This window comes from Rhinoraja longicauda, chromosome 8 (genome assembly GCF_053455715.1).
Source record: "Rhinoraja longicauda isolate Sanriku21f chromosome 8, sRhiLon1.1, whole genome shotgun sequence".
In the NCBI taxonomy this organism is placed as follows: domain Eukaryota; kingdom Metazoa; phylum Chordata; class Chondrichthyes; order Rajiformes; family Arhynchobatidae; genus Rhinoraja; species Rhinoraja longicauda.
The window spans coordinates 50,473,734-50,499,115 of record NC_135960.1 but is presented as its reverse complement, the minus strand read 5'-3'; the positions used below and the strand labels follow the sequence as shown (position 1 = coordinate 50,499,115).

At 38.2% G+C, this 25,382-nt stretch overlaps 1 protein-coding gene across 1 annotated transcript in view; it reads left to right on the top strand.

Moving 5' to 3' along the window:
* ubr3 (ubiquitin protein ligase E3 component n-recognin 3) overlaps positions 1-24,627 on the top strand; it is a 170,469-nt gene extending 145,842 nt beyond the window's left edge. The window contains exons 33-39 of the mRNA XM_078404621.1: positions 5,616-5,737; positions 7,593-7,700; positions 11,065-11,190; positions 16,026-16,205; positions 18,692-18,901; positions 20,712-20,851; positions 22,223-24,627. Of these exons, the coding sequence (XP_078260747.1) occupies positions 5,616-5,737; positions 7,593-7,700; positions 11,065-11,190; positions 16,026-16,205; positions 18,692-18,901; positions 20,712-20,851; positions 22,223-22,340 (1,004 nt within the window). The 3' untranslated portion in view covers positions 22,341-24,627. The remainder of the gene's footprint in view (positions 1-5,615; positions 5,738-7,592; positions 7,701-11,064; positions 11,191-16,025; positions 16,206-18,691; positions 18,902-20,711; positions 20,852-22,222) is intronic.
* Positions 24,628-25,382: the final 755 nt, after the last annotated feature.

The window sequence follows — 25,382 nt, the reverse complement described above, 5'->3', positions numbered from 1 at the left end:
AGCATTCCCTGGCTCACTCTTTCACACACTTCATTGGGCGGTCTTTGCTATGCACTGTCACTTATACCTTTGTGCGTATCATCGCTTACAGCTTTGTTCCATTGCTTGCTCCCTTGTTTTTTCGCTGCTTGCTCTCATTGAACATGCTGCTTTGCCTATTCTTACGTGGCAATAATACAGTACAATACAATACAATATCTTTTATTGTCATTGTACAAGTACACAAGATTTTTGAATGTCACTTCCATATCGATGCTATCAAATTTATTTATATATTTGATAGCATCGATATGGAAGTGACATTCAAAAATCTCGTTGTACTTGTACAATGACAATAAAAGATATTGTATTGTATTGTATTATTGCCAGATTTGTACATTTTAAACTGCACACATATGCAATGTAAAACAATCAATGATTCCAGTGCTGACCCAGACTAGCTTCTTTCTTGAACTTTGGTTCAAGTCCTTTGAATGTGACAATTGGTCTCAATGCCAAGAATCTGAAGCCCTACCTCTTGCACAAAGTCTTCAGCCGGGAATGCTTGGTCTCCCAATTTCTATTATCACTTACATACGGCACAGGGAAATTATCCAAAGAATGCTGCCTTCAAAGTCGTACTTTTGGCTTACTTGTTTGGTTTTGTAATTCTGATTATCAGACCTCAACCTATTTTTTCCTTTGGTTATTTGTTCTGATACAAACAACTACTTTTGTCCCCTCTTCTTCTCTCCTATTTCACCTAACTTCAGAATGTTCAGCATGTTCTCTGCAGTTTTCTGTTTAACCGTGCTAAATGAGACATTGTATACAAAGTGAGATTTCCTGTTGACGTCAACAGAAATGTAACCTCCAGTCCCTTTGAGTACTTGAATCTTCTGTGACCACTGTATTTCTAATCTTCCCTGATCCTCTTTGTCTCATTCTCTCCACAATATTTCTCCAAAGGACCTTCAGCTTTTAACTGTGCACTGGTTTAGGAGAGAAATGTCCTTTGAAGATTCCTGCACTTGCTGTTTCTGCCTTTTTGATGGCCACCCTCTTACTGTCCTAAATCTGACGTTCAGGAAGTACTCTGAAGTAACCATCTCTGGGGAATGCTGGTCGAGGAAACACTCACATTCTGTGAAACAGTGGGTTAATGGAATTGGACAGAAGAGATTGCTAATGTGGCAAATGTTAAATAAAGCACCAGTTATCTATATTAATATTCAGTTTCACTTAATAGAACACAGTTTCCTTTCATAAAGTTCTGCAATACTGATATATGTCAAGAAGGTAAATAATTCAGTAAAATAATTTGACCAATGAAAATGTTAGAGGAAGAAAATAAGAATCATAACACAGCACTGTACTAATAGTGATATATTAATGTACTGCACTAATGACAATAGAGTGATCAGTATATACTCTTTGTCTTCTCTAATATGAAGATATTGTGGATTGCTTGAATATCACCTCTGAAACAGTTTTCAGGGAACAAATGTGTAGGTTGTGTGGTGTGAAGAGGCTGTCAACCTCATTGTAATCACTGTGAACTTGTTGCCATGGTGATGTGCCATGCAGACACATATGTGTACAGCTTCTGCAAAATAATTGAACGGGTACAAATTTTGGGATGTAAATAAAGCCTTCTATTGTACTTTATATTGAAAGGTCATGTGCAGTTGATAAGACGACCAAAGTTTCAATCAGCATCAGAGATAAAATGCTCCGGTTAAGATGCACATTGCCTCTCATTTTATGGGATGAAAATATGTCATCCACTCTGCATTTTGATCTTGGAGATTAATATTCTGGTGCATGTTTGGAGGGGGTAGTATTTTGATTACTTCAGTAATATCCCATTTTATAATTTGTACGATCACATCAAAGACTGAGTCACTACAATCAACTTCTCAAATACAATTTACAAAATGTACCCAGGAAGCATATTTTTGCACTTGGAAATCATACTTTATTTGGAATAATAATCATCCATATTTTAGGGTGCAATTCATAATTGCACGCCTAATTCATAATTTCAGGCAGTTTTCTTGGCTTGAAAATTGAGTAATGGGACTGATTCCTCCAGCATGGCAATATTCATGCTGTGTACTGAGTGTATTGTCCAAGGACATGCATGACTGAGCCAGGCACTGAGAAAAGCTATTTCCTCTGCTCAGTAATGTGTCTATACCTCACCTCAGTAAGTCTTGGGTACTCAGTATAATCCTCATATTCAGTTGCAATTTTCTTCCATTCCTTTTATCAACCAGAGAAACCATTTTAAAATAAAATGACCAATTTGATAATAATGCAGCAGTTTCAACTCTTTTGTCTTCAGCTTCTGTTCAAAAGGAAGTAGCATGATACTAACCAGAACTACTGAAACAGTTTTTTCATAATAAGGTTAAAAAAAAATGGGGGGGGGGGATAAATCATATTTAATATGATCTAATCAAATAAAACATTTAATAAGTTGGTTTAGTTTAAGAGAACCAAATGAAGGGGAATAAATCATATTTATTCCTAAACTAAACCAACTTATTAAATGTTTTAAAACCATTATCATTTATTTACATATTGTACAATAAAAGCAAGGTCTGCATTCCATCTGAAGGAGTGGGGGCATGCACATGCACTCCTAAAACTGGCATAATGGGGGAGCAGATATCAAGTACACCCAGGGCCCCAGCTCCATATATTATGGAACTGCTGCTGCACTCTGTGCTGTGTTCAGTGCAATATTTAGCACAAAACTCTGTAAAGAAACCAACTTATTGAATTAGCACTGGATTTTTTTTAAAAGGGAGTAAATTCAGTTTAAGGAAAGGTAATATGGCCCATCAAGACAATAATAAAGAGCTCTTAATTTAGTGGTCAGTAGTGAGATAAAGTGACCTTCAGGAAAATGTCCCGCAATGTTTGCGGAATGAACTACATTCTGATATAGTTTCAATTTGATGCCCAGAAGCAGTGATGTCATTAAACTTCCTGAACAGCCATTCATATTGAAAACAGCAAGCCAGGAAGTACTAAAGAAATCTTGGGTTATATTCATAAAGGGATGCCTGCAGAAGCAGTTAAAGCAGGGTTTTGAAAAACAGATTAACATTCAAGCTGTTTTGGAAGATTTATTTGAATTATGATTCACATGCATTTTTGTGAGTTTGCTTGATGATAATTATGGCTTAATACAACATCGATAACTTGCATCCCCTGCTTCAAAATGTAACATTTCAAAGTATTTTGCAGCATGAATAAATGGTAAATCCCTGTTATTTTGTCTATTTACTGACTCCTGGAGATTAAGCTGGAGGACTTTAGAATGCAGCACTTCCTGTGGAGGGCCAGGGAATCACCCACAACAACCTTTAGGTTTTCACATTTAACTGTATCTTCACCTGCCATAAGTTGTTAAAGGATTCATAGCCAGTCACGGTACCAATCTTTATATTAATATTACTAGGATTGTGTGAAATGGCATTCTTAGTTACTAACAGAGTTTGCTAATTTGATGACTCCTTATGTTTCCATTTTACCAACTAGTGACTAGTTTTCTGCTTACATTTATTCCATTATGATAATAATTCATGAAATTGTTTATATGAGTGTTTTAAAAATTAATCGGTCAAGTACATGCATATTCCTAGTTAAGCAAATTAATTTCCAATTTGGAAAAAAACATTCCTTCTAGGAGACCAAAGTCATGCCTTGTTGCTAAAATAGTTTATAAATGTATCTGGGAATTCTCATAGGAAATATTCGGGAGATACAAGGAACTGCAGATGCTGGACTGCTGAGCAAAATGCAAGGTACTGGAGGAACTCAGCGGGTCAGGCAGCCTCTCTGGAGGGAATTTTCTCCACAGATGCTGCCTGATTCGCTGAGTTATTCCTGCACTTTGTGTTTAGGAAGTATTAGAGTTAGTTCATACATTTGAGGATGCTGAGATTGGGTTGCTTATCTGGCCAGTTAATGTTGAAGATTTTGTGGAGATAGAGTTGGTTGTTTCTCTCTAGTGCTTTGTGTTGCCTGCTGTAGATTGTCCACCTCTCAGAAACGCAAGAAGGTAACTGCTACTGCTGTTTTGTAGAGCCTGAACCTTGTGCTGGTTTTGAGTTCTTGACTTTCAAATACTTTATTTCTGAGGTAGCCAAATGCTGTACTGTCACACTGATGGATGTGGTCAGTTACATTGTTAATGTCTGTCTTTGTTGGCACCTAAGATAGGGAAAGTTGTCCACAGATTCTAATCATGGACATTTATTAAAACAGTATCAGATCAAGAAGACCAAGTTAAATCCTTTAGAAATGTTATTGATGTATCTGTACCAGCCTTTTCTCTAATCTATATGCCATCCCTTTGCAACTTCACTGAAAAACAAGACGTCAGTTTATAATGTCTGTTTCACTGCATCACCAACAACTCTCTGTATTGATTCTAAATTGTCAGATGATATGAATCCAACAGTAAATGAGTACAAATTTCCTCCAATTTACTATTGAGAAGTGTAAATCAACTTTGCTTATCATCACAAATTCCTTTTTTGAACTCTGGCACCATCCCTTTTGGGCTTGGTTTTAAAATGATCTCCCGGTGGCCGAGCACTTCAACTCCCCCTCCCACTCCCAGTCTGACCTTTCCGTCATGGGCCTCCTCCAGTGCCATAGTGAGGCCCACCGGAAATTGGAGGAACAGCACTTCATATTTCACCTGGGCAGCTTGCAGCCCAATGGTATGAACATCGACTTCTCCAACTTTAGATAGTTCCTCTGTTCCTATCTTCCCCTCCCCCTTCCCAGATCTCCCTCTATCTTCCTGTCTCCACCTATATCCTTCCTTTGTCCCGCCCCCCTGACATCAGTCTGAAGAAGGGTCTCGACCCGAAACGTCGCCCATTCCTTCTCTCCCGAGATGCTGCCTGACCTGCTGAGTTACTCCAGCATTTTGTAAATAAATACGTTTGATTTGTACCAGCATCTGCAGTTATTTTCTTATACATCCCTTTTGGGCAAATGCCTGAAACTGATGCAGGCATTTTGTAGCCATTATATTCTATTTTAATCCCAGATTTAGATTTGAACCGTAACTTGTGATGGTGATCAGAGTTTAACTTGAAAATTACGTCAAAACCTAGTGACTCTTGCATATAGACTCAGTGGGTTGTTTCTGCGTATTCTGTACTTAAAATTGGGGATTGTACTTATGTACAGCAATAATCTTACTAACCTGTATGTAAAAAAAAGAGTTTCACTGTGTCTTCGTACGTGTGATAATAAAGCGCCATGGAACCACTGAATTCCTACTTTAACTTCAGTAATTTGTCCAACATTTTCACTCCACCTCAAGTCATCTGCTGCAGGAACATTCATCAAAGTCATTTTTTATACCACTAGACTTGACTTTTTAACATATTCTAGACCAGTGCATTTTGTTGTATGTAAATGTGTATTTATACGTGAAGTATGACAGTGTGGTTTTAATGTATTATACGTATTCCTGGAATCCTGCCTTTGTGGAAATTGTGCTCTTTGTGGTACTACTTTAATTTGAACTCTAGACGAGGATACGGTATATACACAGTCAGACTTCAAAAGTTTCAACCAGTATTTTTTGTTTTATTTTACAGAGCATTTTACCTGCATTGTGAAAGTTTTGTACAATTTGTTATATACACAAGCTCTAGCAACACTCTCAGTTAGATTCAATGAAGATGAGAGAGAAGCTTGGAAGAATTCTGGGAAACTACAGGTCAGTCTATTAATGTTGTGTTTTAGCGCACTAATGCAATTTATGCAATTCTCTCCACTTTTAAATGAATTTGTTTTTAGAAAACATAGGGATTGTAAAATAGTATCTGGCTATCCTGAAATGCAGAATGCAAAGGCTTTGCACCTGCTACCCACTGAAATCAGTGGGAGTCTTACTTGTACAGTGATGTAACATTTGAATGATGGACACGAAAGAAGAAGACCCAATGAAATAATTTAAAAAAAAATTCTTGTCTGAGTCTTTTACATTTTATGCCTTGGCAAACCAACCAGCAATATTTATTGTGTAAACCCCTGAATATGCACAAATATATCGTGTACACAAAGGATGGTGTCATAGAGCTAAATAGCAGAGAAACAGGCACTTTCAGCCTAACGTGTTCTTGTTAACCAAGTTGCCTAACCAGGCTAGTCCCACTTGCCTGGCCCATATCCCTCCAAATCTTTTCCGTCCAAGTGTCTTTTAAAAGTTATCATTGTACTCGGTCTCACCAATTCCTATCGCATCTTGTTCCATATACACAACACTTTCTGTAAGTAAAAGTTGTCCCTCAGGTTCCTTTTAAATCTCCCCGCCCCCCCCCCCCCTCCCCTCACTTAATCCAATGCCCACAAGCTTTAGACTACTCCAGGGAAGAGACTGTGTCTATTCACCTTATTGATGCCTCATGATTTCATAAACCTCTTTAAGATCACCCTTCAGCCTCCAGGAATAAAAAACCCAGCCTATCCAGCCCCTCATAATTCAAACCTTCCAGACCCAGTAACATCCTCATAAATTATTTTTTGCATCCTTTCCAATTTAACAACTACCTTCCAGGTGACCAGATGTTTCAGGTGCAGTCTTTTGTAATTTAAATGAGAATATAGTTGTTAACCAACCTGTCAAAGTGAATAACCTGAACAAAGTCAAAAACTCAATGGGAAAGCGATAATCGCCAAACACAGTCGTGTTCTTGGCTGCTCTTACAAGACCAAACTTGCAAGCCAGGCTGCATGGGCATTTTTGATGTTATATTCTGTTGCAAGGCTCCCCCTGGAGTCCAGTGGAGGAACATGAGCTTGTTGAGAATCTTTAGCATTTATCCTATGGAAATTGATTATGGTTCCTATTCCAAATTAGTTCTAAGATGCAGAGTCGATTTTTGTGAATGGGAATTGTAGTATTCCGGGAAAAAATTTGGAACGTTTTTTTCAATTATTTGTTTTTTATAGTTTATATATACTGTGGGGCTTTTTTTGTTGAGGAAACCAAACACAGGTGAGTATTTGCATTTATATAGCTTATGGACACTTGATTTTCTTTTTGTTGCAATATATATTGATTCTGAGATGAATGGGGATTATCATGCCGAAGATTCTGGCGTTAGGTTGTTTAGATTAATATGATGCTTGCGAGTATCCATGAGCTACAAGGGGAGGGAGAAGCATCTTAACGTCAAGAGAGCATTGGAATATGTTCTGAAGTTAATAAGTGAATTCAAAGAGGGTTTCCGCAGAAGCTGGACCAAGATCAGGATGGAGATGGTGATTTGCCAGTTCCTGTATATGTACTATAGGTAATATGTAATAAGTTTAGGATTGCAACATTGGTGAGTATGTGAGCTTGAGAAGTTTACTGTGAACTGATACTGCTAAGTTACAGCCTCAGCAATTAGATCTTCACATCTGAGATTTATTTTGCCAGCAGAATAGAATTAAAAAATGACTTCTCCAGTTTACAATATTGTGGTAGTATCGTTTTCCAAATGGAATAGTTAAATATAGACAGATATTGCATGGCATTATTACAACATCCAATTCTCACATTTTTAAAAACTTTTGAACATTCATAGATCATGGGTAGTTCGGAAAAATCCTGTGAAGTGTTACTAAGCCACATAATCAGTGAACTGTCGAAAGGAAAGCTTTACTGTGCAAGTAATACAGATCAAGCATCAATGGTAGGTACAAACAGGTAACTCTATCAAATAAGCTCAAGTCAAGTCAAGTCTACTTTATTTGTCACATACACATACAAGATGTGCAGTGAAATGAAAGTGGCAATGCCTGCAGATTGTGCTAAAACTACAAAACAGAATAGAAAAATGTTTTAAAAAGACACAACACAAAAAATTAAATTAATACAGTAAATTAGTCCCTGGTGATATAAGAGTTAACAGTCCTGATGGCCTGTGGGAAGAAACTCCGTCATCCTCTCTGTTTTCACAGCGTGACAGCGGAGGCGTTTGCCTGACCGTAGCAGCTGGAACATTCCATTGCTGGGGTGGTAGGGGTCCCCCATAATGTTGCTGGCTCTGGATCTGCACCTCCTGATGTACAGGTCCTGCAGGGGGGCGAGTGTAGTTCCCATAGTGCGTTCAGCCAAACGCACTACTCTCCGCAGAGCCTTCCTGTCCTGGGCAGAGCTGTTCACAAACCAGATTGTGATGTTCCCGGACAAGATGCTTTTTACAGCCCCAGAGTAGAAGCACTGAAGGATCCTCAGAGAGACTCTGAATTTCCTCAGCTGTCTGAGGTGGTAAAGGCGCTGCCTTGCCTTACTCACCAGAGCGGCAATGTGTGTTGTCCATGTCAGATCCTCTGTGATGTGGACTCCCAGGTATTTAAAGCTGCTCACCCTATCCACAGTAATCCCATTTATCTCCAGTGATGTGTACGTCCTCGGATGTTGAGCCCTTCTAACATCCACAATCAGCTCCTTAGTTTTTGTGACATTCAAGAGGAGGCTGCTGTCCTGACACCAGAGTGGCAGATCAGCCACCTCCGCCCGGTAGGCCTTCTCATCGTTATCGGAGATCAGGCCCACCACCACAGTGTCATCAGCAAACTTGATGATGGAGTTAGAGCTGAACGTGGCCACACAGTCATGTGTGTATAGGGAGTACAGTAGGGGGCTAAGGACGCAACCCTGGGGGGATCCTGTGTTTAGGGTGAGGGGGTTTGATGTATGTTTCCCCATCTTGACCACTTGGGGCCTGGCGGTGAGAAAGTCCAGGACCCAGGTACACAGGGGAGTGTTAAGCCCCAGTTTCAGCAGCTACTCAGCAAGTCTGGTGGGGACTATTGTATTGAAAGCTGAACTAAAATCAATGAACAGCATCCTCACATCGCCCCCCCCTTCTGGCTGTCAAGATGAGAGAGAGCGGTGTGCAGAACCTGGGAAACCGCATCATCCGTGGATCTGTTTGGACGGTATGCGAACTGCAGCGGGTCCATATTTCGAGGGAGGAAGGCACTGATGTGGTTCTTGATCAGCCTCTCGAAGCATTTCATGACCACTGAGGTGAGGGCCACCGGTCGGTAGTCATTCAAACAAGCTGGAGAGGCATTCTTTGGCACTGGTACGATGATGGATCTTTTGAAGCATGCAGGGACCACGGACTTGGCTAAGGAGAGATTGAATATTGTGGTGAGCACTGGAACAAGCTGAGTAGCACAAGACTTTAGTACTCGCCCAGATATACCATCTAGGCCTACAGCTTTCCTCGTGTTCACACGCGTCAGAGCCCTCCTCATGTCGTGCTCGGACACCGAGAATGTGTGCACATCCCCAGCGGTGGATCCCCCTCCAGCCTCGCTAGCCAGCATGCTGGCGGTGTTGTTTTTAGACAGCGAGCTAGGGGTAATGTTGCCCATCTTGAATCGTGCGTAGAAGGAGTTCAAGTCATCAGCTAGGGAGGTGCCGGCACTTCCAGTTCAGTGGATTTGATATCTCACCATGTAAAATTTAATCAAGAAACTTTGTCGCTTTTCTTTAGAATCAACTGTCTCTATTTTCTTGCTACTGCCTTATTTACCACTTTATTCAAACAAGTTAGAAAGCTTAACAATACAATACAATACAATATATCTTTATTGTACCCAGGGGTACAACGAGATTGGGAATGCGCCTCCCATACGATGCAATAATTTAAGTAATTTAGACAGCAGCAACCCAACGAAACGAAACAGTTTCATTCCTTTCTGAAAGATTATGTTGATTGTTCTTATTTTTGCAGGATCACTAAATAAAGATTAACATTCTCTCTCCTTTTAATTTTATTTTATTGGGATCTTCTAAAAAGCTATTCCTTCACAATACAGCTATATGTTTGAAGGTAATAGTTTTATAACAACAAAAATAATATCGTTTGAGTGCAATAAAATGTCTTGAGGAGGAAAATTTGACACTAAATATTAGTTCGGATGACTAATTCTTTGATAAAAGAGGGTATTTTTTAATAACCAATATCGAATGAGGAAAAACAGTTGGAAATGTAAGGTGGTTTACGCAATGAATTCCATACCTGAGCACTAATGCAGGTAAAGGCTTGATAGAAAGATGAGGAGATAGAAAGATGAGGAGGAAGAAAATAGGGCTAACATTTGAGGAATGCCGAGCTGTAGGTTTGGAAGAGCTAACTGCAATAGGCAAGACCATGAGGATACCTGAATGCCTGGATGAGTGTTTTTTAAATCAGTGAGGCACTGTCAGTCACAGAGCATATTGTCAATAGACAAACAGATATCATTTTGGTGTAGGTAGCAGCATTTTGTATAAATCAAAATTTTGCACTGTGGAAGTTGGGAGGTTGGCTCGCAGAGTATTGAATCGAGCCGAGAGGTCGTAATTCTGGCAGCAAACTACAGAGGAAGAAGATTGGGATATTATAAACACTATTTGCATAATTTTGTTAAATGTGTTGCTTTAGGAAGCTTTTGATTTGCTGATGAAGTGAAATAAATCAATGTTCAAGATTTTTGAGACCAGCCTTTATTAGTATTTTAATTTCTTCTGAGTTGGGCTAAGCAATTGTATAACAAAATGTAGAATATCCTGTATCCAGGAAATTGAACATATTTTCCACAAACTAAAATACAAGGCATCAACAACCCTAGCAGTGGCAAAATAAATAACTCTGAGGTATTAAAAACATGCCAAGCCGGCTGTTCTAATAAATAATTTATACACAAAATATAAAGACCTGAGCTAGAAATTAAGCTGAATACAGAGTGTGATCAGTTACATATATTCTCAGTAAATTCATGTTTTTCTTGTGCTCGTGATGACTTATTCTTCTTTAAATATAATATCTCTTCTGTAAGTTAAAACCGAAGAGACCATAGCTACTTTTTAAAATATCAAATGACGTCTACTTTTTAGTTTCATGAATGTCTTATGTTTTGTGTATAATTACTACTCAATCATACATAACGGAAAAAGAAAGTAACGATTAATTTTCAAATGTCATTAGCTTCATAGAATTCTGTCATTTTAAAATTACATTGCAAATGATTATTTTTCTTATGTTTTCATTTTAATAGATTACCACTACTATTTGGTCACCTCAGACCCTGGAGTACAGTATCCAACAGTTCTGTCTACCTTTCTTCAGGACTGCAAGCCTTCTTCAACACCACCTGTTCAGTGATGATCTTCCCAGTTGTCAGGTATGCCACACTATCTCACTGTCAACAAATGTGATAAGATGTATGGATCTTACAAAGAATAAATATGATAAAAGTTTAATTGCAGTCTTTCTAATGGCACTTTCTTTAATGACAATATTCAATCAAATCACACAGACCAGGAGGTTTCTTGATAAATTCCTGTTCTGAGCTAAGTTAACTGGACCCATTCAAACTGTCAAACTCAAATTCAAATTCACAGCCCACAATGATGTGCCGAACATGATGCCAAGCTAAACTGATCTCACCTGCCTGCACATGATTGATATCTCTCTATTCCTTGCACTTTCATGTGCCTATCTGAAAGCCTCTTAAATGTCACTGTTGTATCTGCCTCCATCACCACATTTGGCAATGCAATCCAGGCCCTCACCAATCTCTGTGTTTAAAAAATATCTTCCCCCCTCTCATCTTATAGCTATGCCCTCTAATTTTGGACACTTCCACCTGGGGGGGGGGGGGGGGGGGGGAGATCTGACTGTCTACCCTATATGAATTCAGTTAAAACAATTGGGACTGGGGGAATACTATAATCTCGTGCCATATTTATTTATTTTTGAAGAGAAAATTGTAGTTCATTTAACCATTTCCGGTACTCAGGTGGTATATTATGCACCATTTATTTACATTAGACATAATTAATAAGAAACTGCACAAGATATGTTTTTAATTTTAAGTGTGATTTACTCTTGAGCTATGCAACAGAAATCACAATAACAAAAGCTCTAGAACTTTTCAATGAAAGAGCAGTAAATTAATGCTTTACTGCAACAGTTGTGTACTTGGTTAGAAATTTACAGTGCAATCACATCTTAATTTTTGGGGCAGGATTGTTTATATGGTTGACGATTCACTCTGACAGGAAACACAACAGACAAAAACATTGAAGAAACAAAGAACTGCAGATACTGGTTTATACCAAAGATAGACACAAAGTGCTGGAGTAACTCAGCGGGTCAGGCAGCATCTCAGGAGAGAAAGGATGGGTGACATTTCGGGTCGGAACATGTCTTCAAACTCTTCAAACATTGAAGAATTATGGGAGCATTGTGCTGGTGTATGTGACTGGCCTGCAGGGATTTATGCAATTTTACATTAAGTACTCGATTTGGCCTTAAATAGGAAATGCTACAAGGTACAAAAAGTAAACATTTCATTGTTCCCATTATTGGTACATATGACAATTAAACACGCTTGACATAAAGATAAAATTCCAGCACCTGGGGGTTGGTACATTGGCACAGTTGGTGGAAATACTGCCTCACAGCACCAGTAACCCAGGTTTGATCCTGACCTCAGGTGCTGTCTGTGTGGAGTTTGCATGTTCCCTCTGTGAGTGCTTGGGTTTCTCCGGTTTCCTCCCACACGCCAAAGACGTGCAGGTTTGTAGGTTAGTCGACCTTTGTAAATGGACCCCAAATGTGTAGGGAGTGGACGAAAAAGTGTGATAACATAGACCTAGCTTGAAAGGGTGATCGGCGTGGACTTGGTGGGACGAAGAGCCTGTTTCCATGCCTTATCTCTTAACTCTAAACCTGATAATACCTTAAATGCTTTCCACAGTCAAGGGAATTAACCAGATATCCTATTCCTAAGTGTTTGTCGGTTCGTCTATTGTGTGATAATATGAACAATATGAACAATATGAAGAAGTGGTTATCTCAACCTTGAGGCCAGCTCTGAAAGTTGAACGAGGACTATGTTCAGCACGTGTGAAATTATACCGATTAGGAGTCAAAAGCTTTCAGGCAAAAGAGTTGGAAGTCACAACTAGTGGAGATTGTTTCTGAAATCAACAAGCCAGTATATAAATGAATGTATAAAAATTACCTCCGAAATAATCGATTCATATATTCATGAACAATATTCTATATATATATATATCTATATAGTGGTTTCTATGCAACTTCACAACTGCAATTCAGCAGGACTGAAATTTAATTCAATCTTAAATCCAGGAAATATAAGAACTTGTAAATTGTATATTAATTTGGTTAAATTATTGGCTTGTGGTAGCTGCATAGTAGAAAAAAAATGAATGGCAACCTATTGTTGCTGGATGTAATTTTTCCTGAAAATTAATTTATTCAGCAAAAGTTTTTTTTCTTGTAAAACTAATTTTGAAAAAGGAACAAGGAATGCTTTATTTCTCTATTTTTGCTTGGCAAAGCACAGAAAATTGCATATCTGTTGGGTGGGTGGGCAGAGAGGGACAAAAGCATTTTGCAAGGCTAATGAAATGAAAATTATGGCAGACCTTTAAGATGATAATTTCTGTAGAACTTAACATACCCTGAGAATGGGTGCTTAAACTGATCTGTTTCCAATCTGACCATGTGCAGTGTCTCTTACAATAAAATGTTAGTTGTTATTCCCAAATATAATTTTACATGGAAAGAGCAGAATGGCCAGGTTTTACTGATTTGAGCTTGCCTTCTGCAAACTTGCCTTATCCTGATACACCAAGAACATCAGTGGTGCAGGGACCAGAAGATGCACCATCATTTGGGCCATCACGGGCCAATCATTAATCAAATACAAAACAAGGAAATTATTAACCTAAATTGCCAGGAGCTCATTAACCAACATTATGGGGAAAGCATTAGCAGGGGATGTTTAACTGACAGTCCTGGGAAATTATTAATCACTTTCCGAGAAATGCTTAAGCAGAATCAGCACAGCAGCACTGAAAGGTGGGATATCATTATCCAAGTAATTGAAATAATATGGCACTAGAAATCATCCAAATTTGAAGTATACTTGTTTCCTTTTAAATATTTAGCTATCACATTGTTGATGAAAAAGGGAGTGAATAAGAAAACCTGTCTGCAGTTAAAAACCACAAATGAACCTTATATTCCACTTGGGTAGCTTATAATCCAAAGGTATGAACAAAGAATTTTGCAATTTTAGGTAACGTCTACCAATCCCCCCCATGTCTCACCTGGACTTGCACCTATCTCTTCCCTCCAGCTCCCCTCCACCTACATTCCATTCACTAGCTTCACAATTTGCAATCCTTTTATCTCACACCTGTTTTTTTAAATTCTCTGGCCTTTGTCCATTCATCTGCCCATCAACGTGCCCTTATACCCCCCACTCTTGCCCATCTGTGCCTGTGTTCACCTATAACTTGCCATGCTTTGTCCTGCCCCTCCTCTCTTCCAGCTTCTTTTAACCCCCCCACAATCAGTTTGCAGTTGGGTCCCAACCCGAAACGTCACCTATCCATGTTCTCCAGAGATGCTGTCTGACCCACTGACTTATTCCAGTACTTTGTGTCTTTATCTGCAATTAGAGATGTGTTTAGCAGAAATAACTTGTTGTTTTGTCACATGGGAGGAGTGGAGCAGCAATGTCGAAGACGGGTACAGAGAAAACACAAACAAACGTTTAAAATAGTCCCAGAAGTACAAAAACATAGCCTGGCGTGGAGACACAAGGAAGTGCAGATGCTCATGTACAAAAAAAGACACAAAGTACTGGAGTAATGCAGGTGGTCCCACTGACTTACTCCAGCACTTTGTGTCATTTTTTGGCTTGAATTACTTTGGAGCATCTTGGTGGACGTACATAGGGATCATGATGATTATGCCTGGCTGACCAGAGTTTCCAATGAAGGATCAGAGGTTTAAAATGTTAACGCTGCGTTCTTTCCACAGAGTCTGTCTGATCTGTTGAGTATTTCCAGCATTTCTTTTTTAATTTCTAAAATACCCGTCAAAAGCTGGAAACCAGAGGTATTAAATTAAATATCAAATAAAAAAATGAATTAAGTATCAAGATTAAATAACAACCACAAGTGCCTGGGGGTAACTATTCAAAGGTGGTAAGGTGGCACCGCTGGTAGAGCCAGAGACCCAGGTTCAATCCTGACGTCGGCTGCTGCGTGTGTGGTGTTTGCACATTCTCCCTGTGAGTACATGGATTTCCTCTGAGTGTTCTAGTTTCCTCCCACATCACACAGTCATTTGGGTTTGTAGGTTAAATGGCCTCTGTAAAATTGCCTTGAATGTGTAGGGAGTAGATGAGAAAGTAGGATAACATAGAATTAGTACGAATGGGTCATCAATGGTTGATGTCGACTCTGGGCTGAAGGCCCTATTTCCGTGCTGTATCTCTCAATTATGTGGCCAGAAGGGCACTTTAGTAATATAAAAACACAAAATACTGGAAACACTCTGCAGGTCAGGTGGCATCCATGGGAAGAGAAACAGTCAGAGAGACCCATTGTCAGATATTCAAGGCCATTTATTTTTGTTCGGCTTTGTTTCTGAATGAGTGTATCTGACAACTGTTCATACACAATAGCTTGAATGTTAATGTTGATAACCAAGTACTGTCTTTAGTAAATATTCAGTGCTTTATATGTTTGTAAATCACAACATTGGATACATTTCTACCTCAAGTAGTCATCAGAAGAATACATTTCTTAAAATGTTCTTTATTCCCCTTTGAAAGACTTAAAAATAGTTACTGCTACCAATCCATTTCCAGTAAAAGTATAAAAATTTGACAAATGAACCATGAATAATTAATATTTGATAGTTTTAATGTTTTTCCCAACTTTTTGTATAATTATGCAATATGTAAAACAAATCCTATTATTTTGTAAATGATTAGAATGTCAATTGTCCTAATTATCTACTCATTTTCCATTAGTGATGCATCAACATCACAAAGTTATGCTGCCATGAAAGTGTCATGATGTTTGCATGAAATGACTTGTCAGGTTAATGTATTTTATAGTTTATTGTCTTAGTTTATTACAGCAGATGGTCTGTGTAAAAATGACATTTTCATTTCTCATTTATAAGCAAACAGAAGAGGAATTTGGGATGCTTGCCAGCTTTCTTGGGTTATTGCCATCCTCTCTTCATTCGAATGATGAGATCAATAGTTTTTCTTGCCTGGAATGGCCAATAGCAGCTCTGGACATTGTTTCTCAATGGTGCTTAGAAGTAATTTCTGTAGAGTCGCACTCGAAACAAGTACTGGTAAGGTTAATTATGGTGCTTTTCACACCTAATTTGTAATATATTTCATAAATGTTTGCCTTCACTTTTATCATTTTTCTACCATTTCTTGGCTCTAAGTTCCAAATAAAATCAACAGTTCTCTACTTGAGAAACAAACTTATAAACTTACATTGCTATTTAAATGACTGGGGAATTATTTTTTTTGTAGGAAAAATCAAGCACTATTGTAAATGACCATATTGAGCACATAGAGAGAAAGAGGGAGCTGGTTACAATAATTGCTGATCATTACTTCTGCAAATCTTTGGTTGAATATAACCCAGAGGAAGAAGAATGGTGAAGGTTGAGAAAATTCTCAGTTCTGGCAACATGGAACCATTCCTTGTTGTTTCAGTTCTAGCAGCTTAACATTCGAAAGGAAATTGAAAACTGGTTATTTAATGTATTTATTTGCTGGTACATATTATAACTTGTGTTCACCCTTCTGACAACCAGAGCGATCAGAAACAATATATTTTATTATCTCTATCTGTTTAAATCAAGTACAGGTATTGAAATAAAGATCACCACCGCCACCACTGTCAACCCATGTTCATGTAAAATATTTAGATAATTGTTAACTTATCAAGCCAGCTTTAAATTACTTGCCATGCATTTATGGTATCAAATGAATAAATGTAGGTATATAGCTTTGTCTTTTTCAGGTTTGAGTTCTGATACAGGTTAAACACCGATTTTCCGGCAACTGATGGTCCACCCACCCCAATAATCCCGACAAAATTACAAGAGCTCGGTTGAAATTCCCTGTTTGGCACAGATGGCACTGCAAGTAGCGAGTGCTCTTTCCGGTCATGCCCCCCATCGTGAAAGAATCAACGATGCTCTCAACCTTTCCTAACTGTTTTGCAAAGACAATATAGTAAACCCTCATTTTAACTACCCCCTTATACCAGATGTCAGATAAAGCGGATGGACCTGCTGACCCATCCCAGGCTCTCCGCACCTGTTTAGAGCCCCGGTTTCCGATGCCACCCCCAACTCACAAGGTGCACCAACTCCACCCACTGAAAAGACAGAGTGCTGAAGCAATTCAGCTGGTCAGGATCTCTGCAGAACGTAAATAGGTGACATTGGGATCCTTCCTCATATTGATTCAGTTTACTTCGACATCTAGTTTTAAAGCAAAACAACACAATGCTGCTGGTCTGCACCAATGAGCCCTTCTTCACTGGTTCACATGGCTGTTGTTGCGGCTCACATTGTAGCTCTTCAGTTTGGCCCCACCGGCAGAATGCTCTGGTCTCCGTGGAGTTCCCTCCCCTTCACCTGCTATCGCTTCCAAGGTGGAGTATGTCGGAGTCTCTGGGGAGAAGGAGGAGGCAGTGGCATTGGGGGAGAGGAAGGGATGGGGGGGAAGAGTAGGCGACGGGGGGATGGGGGGGGGGGGGGGAGGGGGAGGGGTGGTGACCTGTAGGTTTACAATGAAGATAAAATAAAATCAGTCTGGATTAAGATAAAATATAAAAAGGGAAATAGTCTTTAGACCACATTAGTGGAAGAGGAGTGGAGAAAGAAAAACACAGACGAATTATGGAATGAAAAGACATCAAATAATGATTGAGATATTTCAACGAAAGATATGAATTGGATAGAAGAGATTGATATAGGAGATAAATGAATAGAGATCGGTCGATACATGCAGCACCTAAAACGAATTTCTAAACAGCCCATTGTTAGATCCTGTGGTGATGATCGTGCCAGTCAGTGTTAATCGTGGACATTTCAGAAATATGTAGGCGTAGTGACCATTGCATATTGCACTTTAACATGCAACACAAAATAGATTATTAGATTGAGAAAGTATTGGCAACAGATCTGGTAGCCATTTAATATGAGAGATATTGAGGAACTGGACAGAGTGCAGGAAATGTTTTTAAGAATGATATGAGAATTGCAGGGGCATGCATTTCAGCAAAGGATTAGCAGGCCAGGTCCCCTTTCTCTTGAGAAAAGAAGGTTGAGGGAGACAAGATAAGGTCTTTAAAAGTATGAAACATCTGATAAAATGGTTGCAGGGAGAATACTTCTGCTTGTGGGGAAGTGAATAATTGGAGACCATCATTGTAGAATAATCACCAAGGAATCCAATAGGGAATTCAGAATAAATTTATTGGCGAAAAGATATGCAGGAATGTGGAGCTCACTACTTCAGGTTTAAGTTAAGGGAATGGACAAGCCCATGAGGGAGACAGATCAAAGGTTATACTGAAGAGAGCTGAGAACTAAGCTAATGGATTTACATGAATGAGGATAAAGTGTAGCAGAAATGCTGGATTGATCTGCTTGGACTGAATGACCTATTTTTGTGCTATATATCCTATGTAATACTTTGGAAACATTTCCTCTAGCAAGTACGGCAGTAAAAGATTCTTCATCGTGAATTGTTACTGAAAATGTGAGATGGCTAAATTGAAACTAAAATTATTTCTCCATTTCATTTTCAGAATCTACTCGTTCAGGATCCACAGTGGTCATTACCATGTCTTCTTCAGCTACCGGAGAATTATAATACCATTTTTCAGTACTATCATCGTAAAGCTTGCATTCACTGTTCTAAAGTGCCAAAGGATCCAGCACTTTGTTTAGTGTGTGGTACCTTTGTGTGCCTCAAAGGTCAATGCTGTAAACAGCAAAGCTATTGTGAATGTGTACTGGTGAGTAAATATATAAGGCAAAACTCCATTTTTGATTTACCTTGTCAATATTTTATGGCTTTGCACACAGGGAATTAAGTCCAAGTGTAGTCTTTAAACCCAGTGAAGGACATACCTTTAGAAAGAAGATGAGGAGGAATTTCTTTAGTCTGAATTTGTGGAATCCATTGCCACAGATGGCTGAGGAGGCCAAGTCATTGGGTATTTTTAAAGGGGAGATTGACAGATTCTTGATTAGTAAGGGTGCTAAAGGCTATGGGAAGAAGGCAGGAGAATGGGGTTGAGAGGGAAAGATAGATCAGCCACAATTGAGAGGTGGGTTGGACTTGGTGAGCCAAATGTTCTAATTCTGCTCCTATGACATATGAACTTAGTCTTGCATGAAACAATTAGAAGGTGGGAGACAATAGAGCACAGGTACACAACATTTTCAGGTACATAATCATTAGTTATTTTAATACTCCTTGGCCTTCATCGATATAAACTAATTCTTGATTACACTTCTTGTAAGCATCTCCATTTTTTTTTGGCTTGTCATTTTTTAATGTAATTGTATGTCTGATAAATAACTTGGGATTTTTTTCCTGTATTAAAGCGATGATACAAATGGGAATTGTTTTACTTTTTCATTGAAATTTTCAAGTGCATCTTTGTCATGAAAACAATCGCACTGCAATTGCATCTTCCAGTCAACTATGGTATTTTGGCATCTTCACTCTTTGGAGCGCGTCATTGCACCAAAGGAAATTCCATTGTGGAAGTTCTAAGAGATAACTGAAATGATCCTCAATGATTTACCCCCTGATCCTTTTGTTCTGTTCTCACTCATTCCATTGTGACCTTTTCGTATGATAAAGAAATGCAAGTTACATTTCTTGTCTAGGAATGCAGTGATTTGGGACGCAAACTGTTACTTGAAATTATGGGCATTCACACTTTGCACACTTGAAGATCCATTCTGTATAAGAAAATAACTGCAGATGCTGGTACAAATCGATTTATTCACAAAATGCTGGAGTAACTCAGCAGGTCAGGCAGCATCTCGGGAGAGAAGGAATGGGTGACGTTTCGGGTCGAGACCCTTCTTCAGACTGATGTCGGGGGTGGGACAAAGGAAGGATATAGGTGGAGACAGGAAGATAGAGGGAGATCTGGGAAGGAGGAGGGGAAGGGAGGGACAGAGGAGCTATCTGAAGTTGGAGAAGTCGACGTTCATACCACCGGGCCGCAAACTGCCCAGGCGAAATATGAGGTGCTGCTCCTCCAATTTCCGGCGGGCCTCACTATGGCACTGGAGATACAAGATAGTTCCCTTCCCATAGAATATTATACTTCTCAGCATTTAACAGTTCTTTCCTTAATGCAATATTGTACTTTGCCAAATTCTTGTATTTACCATTTTCCCTTGGACGAAAATTCATTATAATTATTGTGCTGTTGACACTTGTTAAGCATTCTCAAGTTCTTCAAGTGAAGGTACCCATGCGAAGAACTAGGAAAAGAACAGATGCAGATGATGGTCTACCAAATTGTAATAATGTTAGCAGCATTTGATCAATCGACTGTCTCCCATATGGTTTGATGCTTTTGTATATATTTGGTCGAATTATCATTTTTATAATTAGAAAATTAACTGGTACAAATCAGATTGACAGGAAAAATGAGAGGTTGACCAGAAAAGATCAGTTTCCTACCTATATCCAGATATCCAGAGTGATCATGAATTCTATTTAATTCCTTATTGATAAAGTTGGATACTTTTTTTTTGCAGGTATTTTATGATTCTAATGCTTTTGTAATTGTTTAACAGCACTCCCAGAACTGTGGGGCAGGAACAGGAATATTCCTTCTGATTAATGCCTCTGTAATTATTGTCATTCGTGGACACCGGTTTTGTGTATGGGGATCGGCCTACCTTGATACACATGGTGAAGAGGACAGAGACCTGAGGTAAAACATGTCAGCAGTTTTTCATAATTTAAGAGTGGGTTTCTATACTAAATGCAGGTTATAGAAATAACTGACTGCCCATTAGCATTCACCGTTGAATCTGGCAGGATTGCAAAGCTTTCATATGTTCTCTTGCTTTTGAGATTGTTTAGTTCTGTCTATTACATTCTATTTTTGGTGTCCAGCTGAATATTTTGCCAGGTTGGATCTTTAACGTTTAAGTATAATTTCAATGCATAGTATGAAATGCTTGCCCTTTTATGTACCATGGTTATAGAGGAAAGACTGGTGTGGGAAAGTAAAAGAGAAAGAAAATTATCCAAGATAGTGACTTTTGCTTAGCAAAAATGCGAGCTGTAGTTCCTCGCTACATTGACTGTAGTTCATAAGTACGTTATCAGCTGTAAACTCATTGGGACATGAATGCTTTCAATCTGCTGGATGAATTCAAGTTCTTCTTTTGGCAGTTGGATCATAAATAGAGTGGAGACCATACTCAGCTATGGCAAAATAATAGAGGAATTCTGATCCTTCCCAAATATAGTTGGAACATTTTAGTGTCACCCCCCCCCCCCTGCGTCCTTGTTGATTGGTCTGCTTTTACCAACAAATTGGAGAAAACACATTTGTTTTACGTATTGTTAAGTCTGGCCTTTGTGGTGAACCACCATCAAGCTTGGGAATCGTGTGGCACAACCGTAGAATTTGTAAAATTGGGGACCACTGTCTGACTGCACTCCAGTTAAACTGGGGAATCCACCTGAAATGACGGCATCAGATTAAATCCAGCATCTCCATTCATTTGAATGGAAAAGAGGGCAAGGTTACTAATTTACAGTTTTTAATTCATTGAGTTTACTTTTCATTTTTTAAGTGTTCTCATCTTATTTTTATTTGTTTGATTTTGAATGTTTTTTTGTTTGGTTTAACACCAGGTAATGCTGGAGATTAGTTTTACTGGCTCTTAGTTCTTTTCCAGAACTTTCATGGGCAAGACCTGTTCTCTCCTCTCCAATTGTTCAGATTTATGCATGGAATGTAGTGCTGATAGGCATGGAACAGGTTAACAGTATTTATTCACAAAATGCTGGTGTAATTCAGCAGGTCAGGCAGCATCTCTGAAGAGAAGGAATGGGTGACGTTTCGGGTCGAGACCCTTCCAGGTTAACAGTAGTATTTTCACAAACTTTACTGCTTTTCACATGGGTTGAGAACAAGCACATGGAGCTTGCTACAAGCCAACATTCTGGATCTCTGCACTGCAGGACTACTGATAATTAATAGCCTTCGATTAGTAAACATTGATGGCAGGTTTAATTAAAATCTGTATGCAGTTATGCTGTTAAATATACTTTTTTCTTTCATTTATAGGCGTGGCAAGCCACTGTACCTTTGCAGTGAACGGTATAAAGTCTTGGAACAACAGTGGGTGACACACACCTTTGATCACATCAACAAAAGATGGGGTCCACATTATAATGGATTATAGCTGACTTGTGACTCCTTCCTCAAACAAAATCATCAAGCAGCTTTGCTTCATCTAAATGTTATGGAGTTTATTTTTAAAAGTAGCCATATTGTTAAAAGCAATCCATTAAAAAAAACATTATTCTGCATATACAAAGGTGCTATTAATATCACATCTATGGCATTGTGTGAAACAAAATCCCAGCAACCCTCTGAGATTCACTCTAGAAATGGGCTAAACTATCTTCTATACAGTAAAGAGCTTATTATTTATTTGTCATATTGAAGCCATTGTAGCAATTTGGGAATGTATGAAGAAGCACAGTTTTAATTCAGATATGTCCCTGACTAAAATGAGCGTGATGCTTATCTATAAGGCCAAGACCAATACAGCATGTTTGAAGTGTGGTTAGTTGATTCTCATTCCATCAGAAGAAGATGCACCCGATGGGTGTTAAACTGGTCTCAAACATGATTGCAGAAGAAATTTGCTGCATTTGTTGTGGCATTTTCCTGATAAGTCTCTGCTGAGTTTTTCTACATCTTTGAGAGGTTTTGATTTGTAATTCTCAACATAACATTCATTAAGTTCACTGTAACTTACCCAGTTTATTAAAAAACAAAACAATAATGCTTCAATGTACAGAATCTTTGAATTAAAAGCAAACTAGGCTGTAAACTCTTCAGTCTCGGGGAATTTTGTTCCGTATTTTGTTAACAATAACTGTTCAAAACATTTTTTTTTAACTGAATGCTAATAATAGAAGAAATACATTTTTGCCCCAGTTGTGTTTATTTGGTATCTTAGCTTCATGATTGTACTCCTGTTACTGGATGGTGTGTTTGTTAAATTTGGTTACCAGTATTCTCTTCACAGACTTAGAACCTCAACTGTCAAAAATGGTGCAACATGCAATATTACAGCATGATTAGATCTGGAGTACAGCCGCTATCCCTGCTCCAAATGACTATTTCAGATATATACTGTCTACCCCAGGCTTAACTATGTTGCAATTGTGAAGTATAATTGCAGGTGTTTACTGAACAAAAAATGATTCAATGATTGTAGGAAATGTATGCTAATTGGAAAGTACACCTGAATTCAAAATTTAACGACCATACTGTGTAGACAGTGCTGACGTTTATTTTCGTTATAAGATACCAGGAATATTCAAATTTCAAAATCTAAGAATAATTAACACACTTTATTATGTGCCTTTTTCTTATAATTTTTTAAAAATCAGTGAAAAGCTGAACAATTCTAACATGGTTTTCTAAGATAAACTTAATCTAGACAATTCTAAATGTCCAGTATAAAACCCCATAAAATTTGTAATTTTATTTTTATTTAAGAAAATTTCTCCCATTTAAAATCTAATAAAGTGGTACATAGAAATGATAACAAAAGTGTTATAACGAAAAAATCCACCACAAGGAGTATATTACAATTACATATTTACAGAAATAGTTAATTACATGTTGCAATTCATAGATATGAATCAGCAGAATTGTTACAATATTGACCCCTCATAGCATTATGGAATGTCATGAACTAGTTTACAAGGATTCATTTTGTAAAGCACTTGGAACTACTGAAAATAGATGTATAACAGCTAATTTGTTATTTGTTTCAATCAAAAAATTCTTCACATCTGGTATGTTCAGAACCTATCAAAAGGCATTATTTGGTGACGTATGCTAACTTATGATATTATGCAAAATGATTGACAGACCTAATGTCTCAAGTCAAATATATCAATTCCTTCTTTATTAAAAGAAGGACTAGTAAGAGAGTGCAGTGCACAAGGAAAGTTAATCTTTAATAAACAGCATCAGAGGATAAAGCAGTGTAGTTTCAGCATGTGATTAAAAATTAGACAGTAGCAAGCACAGGTGTATAATGACGCATCTGTTCAGGTTATGGGTATGAATCTCTAAAGCTAATTTTACATGGAATATTCTAACTCCTGAAGTTGGTAATGGGATTCCCTTTACGTTTTATTCCTGTGCTAGTGAGATTTGAATGCCAGATATGCAGTTGATTTAAGATTGTACTTGGATTCATGCATGCTGCTGAATTAGGCTTTTGTTACTTTTCTGGTTTTGTAAAACCCACTAAACAACGACATTTTAATGCAAAAGAGTGGTGTGTAATTTGAAAATAGAAGTTGAGTATTCACTAGAGTGTTGCCCTGTATGGATGAATGTTAATTACAGTACATTACTGTAAAAGCTGAACATTTTTTGGCACATTGAAAAGTAAATCTTAGCTTAATTAAAATGACTGTAAAATATGTTAATAAAAATATGTGATTCAAGCTTGTCTTTTTTAAAATAAGCTTTGTAGAAACCGATCACAAGACAGGACCAGTACTGGGCCAAATCTCTGCAGGTTTTACAAGTAAATTCTCCAGAACGAGTGCTGGAGAATTGCCACAACTTTGCGCTATTCTGTTGCGCTCAAAGAGGAATCCTAGCATGAGATCTATGTCTGCTGGGACCCCAAGGTTTGTTTTAGCCCCTCCCCTAACTGGTTAACACCATTTACTTCTGGTTCTCTCGCATTTTTGCTTCATTCGGTGTGCAGCATTTTTAAATTCTTTGTATTGAGATTCATCTCCTGTTAGAAGTAGTCTCTTTCTGCTTCAGGCCTGGCACCCCCCACCTGCACTCACTTGAGTGATTTTGATTAACCCAGGATTATTGGATCCAGGTCATTATTTATTTATTCATATATATATATATATATATATATATGAATGATCTGGATTTTATATGGATTAAGTTTATTCCTGTGTTTGGGGAGAACAGATGAATAAGGGACAAGTTTTAAGATTGTATATAATGAAAATAGTATAGGCTGAGTGGAGATAATTGGTTAAACTAGTCAATCATGTTTAAAGGTCACTCTGGTGTTAGGGAGTGAGTTTGATGTTTAAATACATAATTAATATGTAACTACATCCCCCCATCTGAATTTTTCTCAGGAAACTTCTGATTTTAGTGGCAGAAGGTGCCCATTTCTGTTTTCTCTTTACATAGTCCGTATTTTCTGAATAAAATG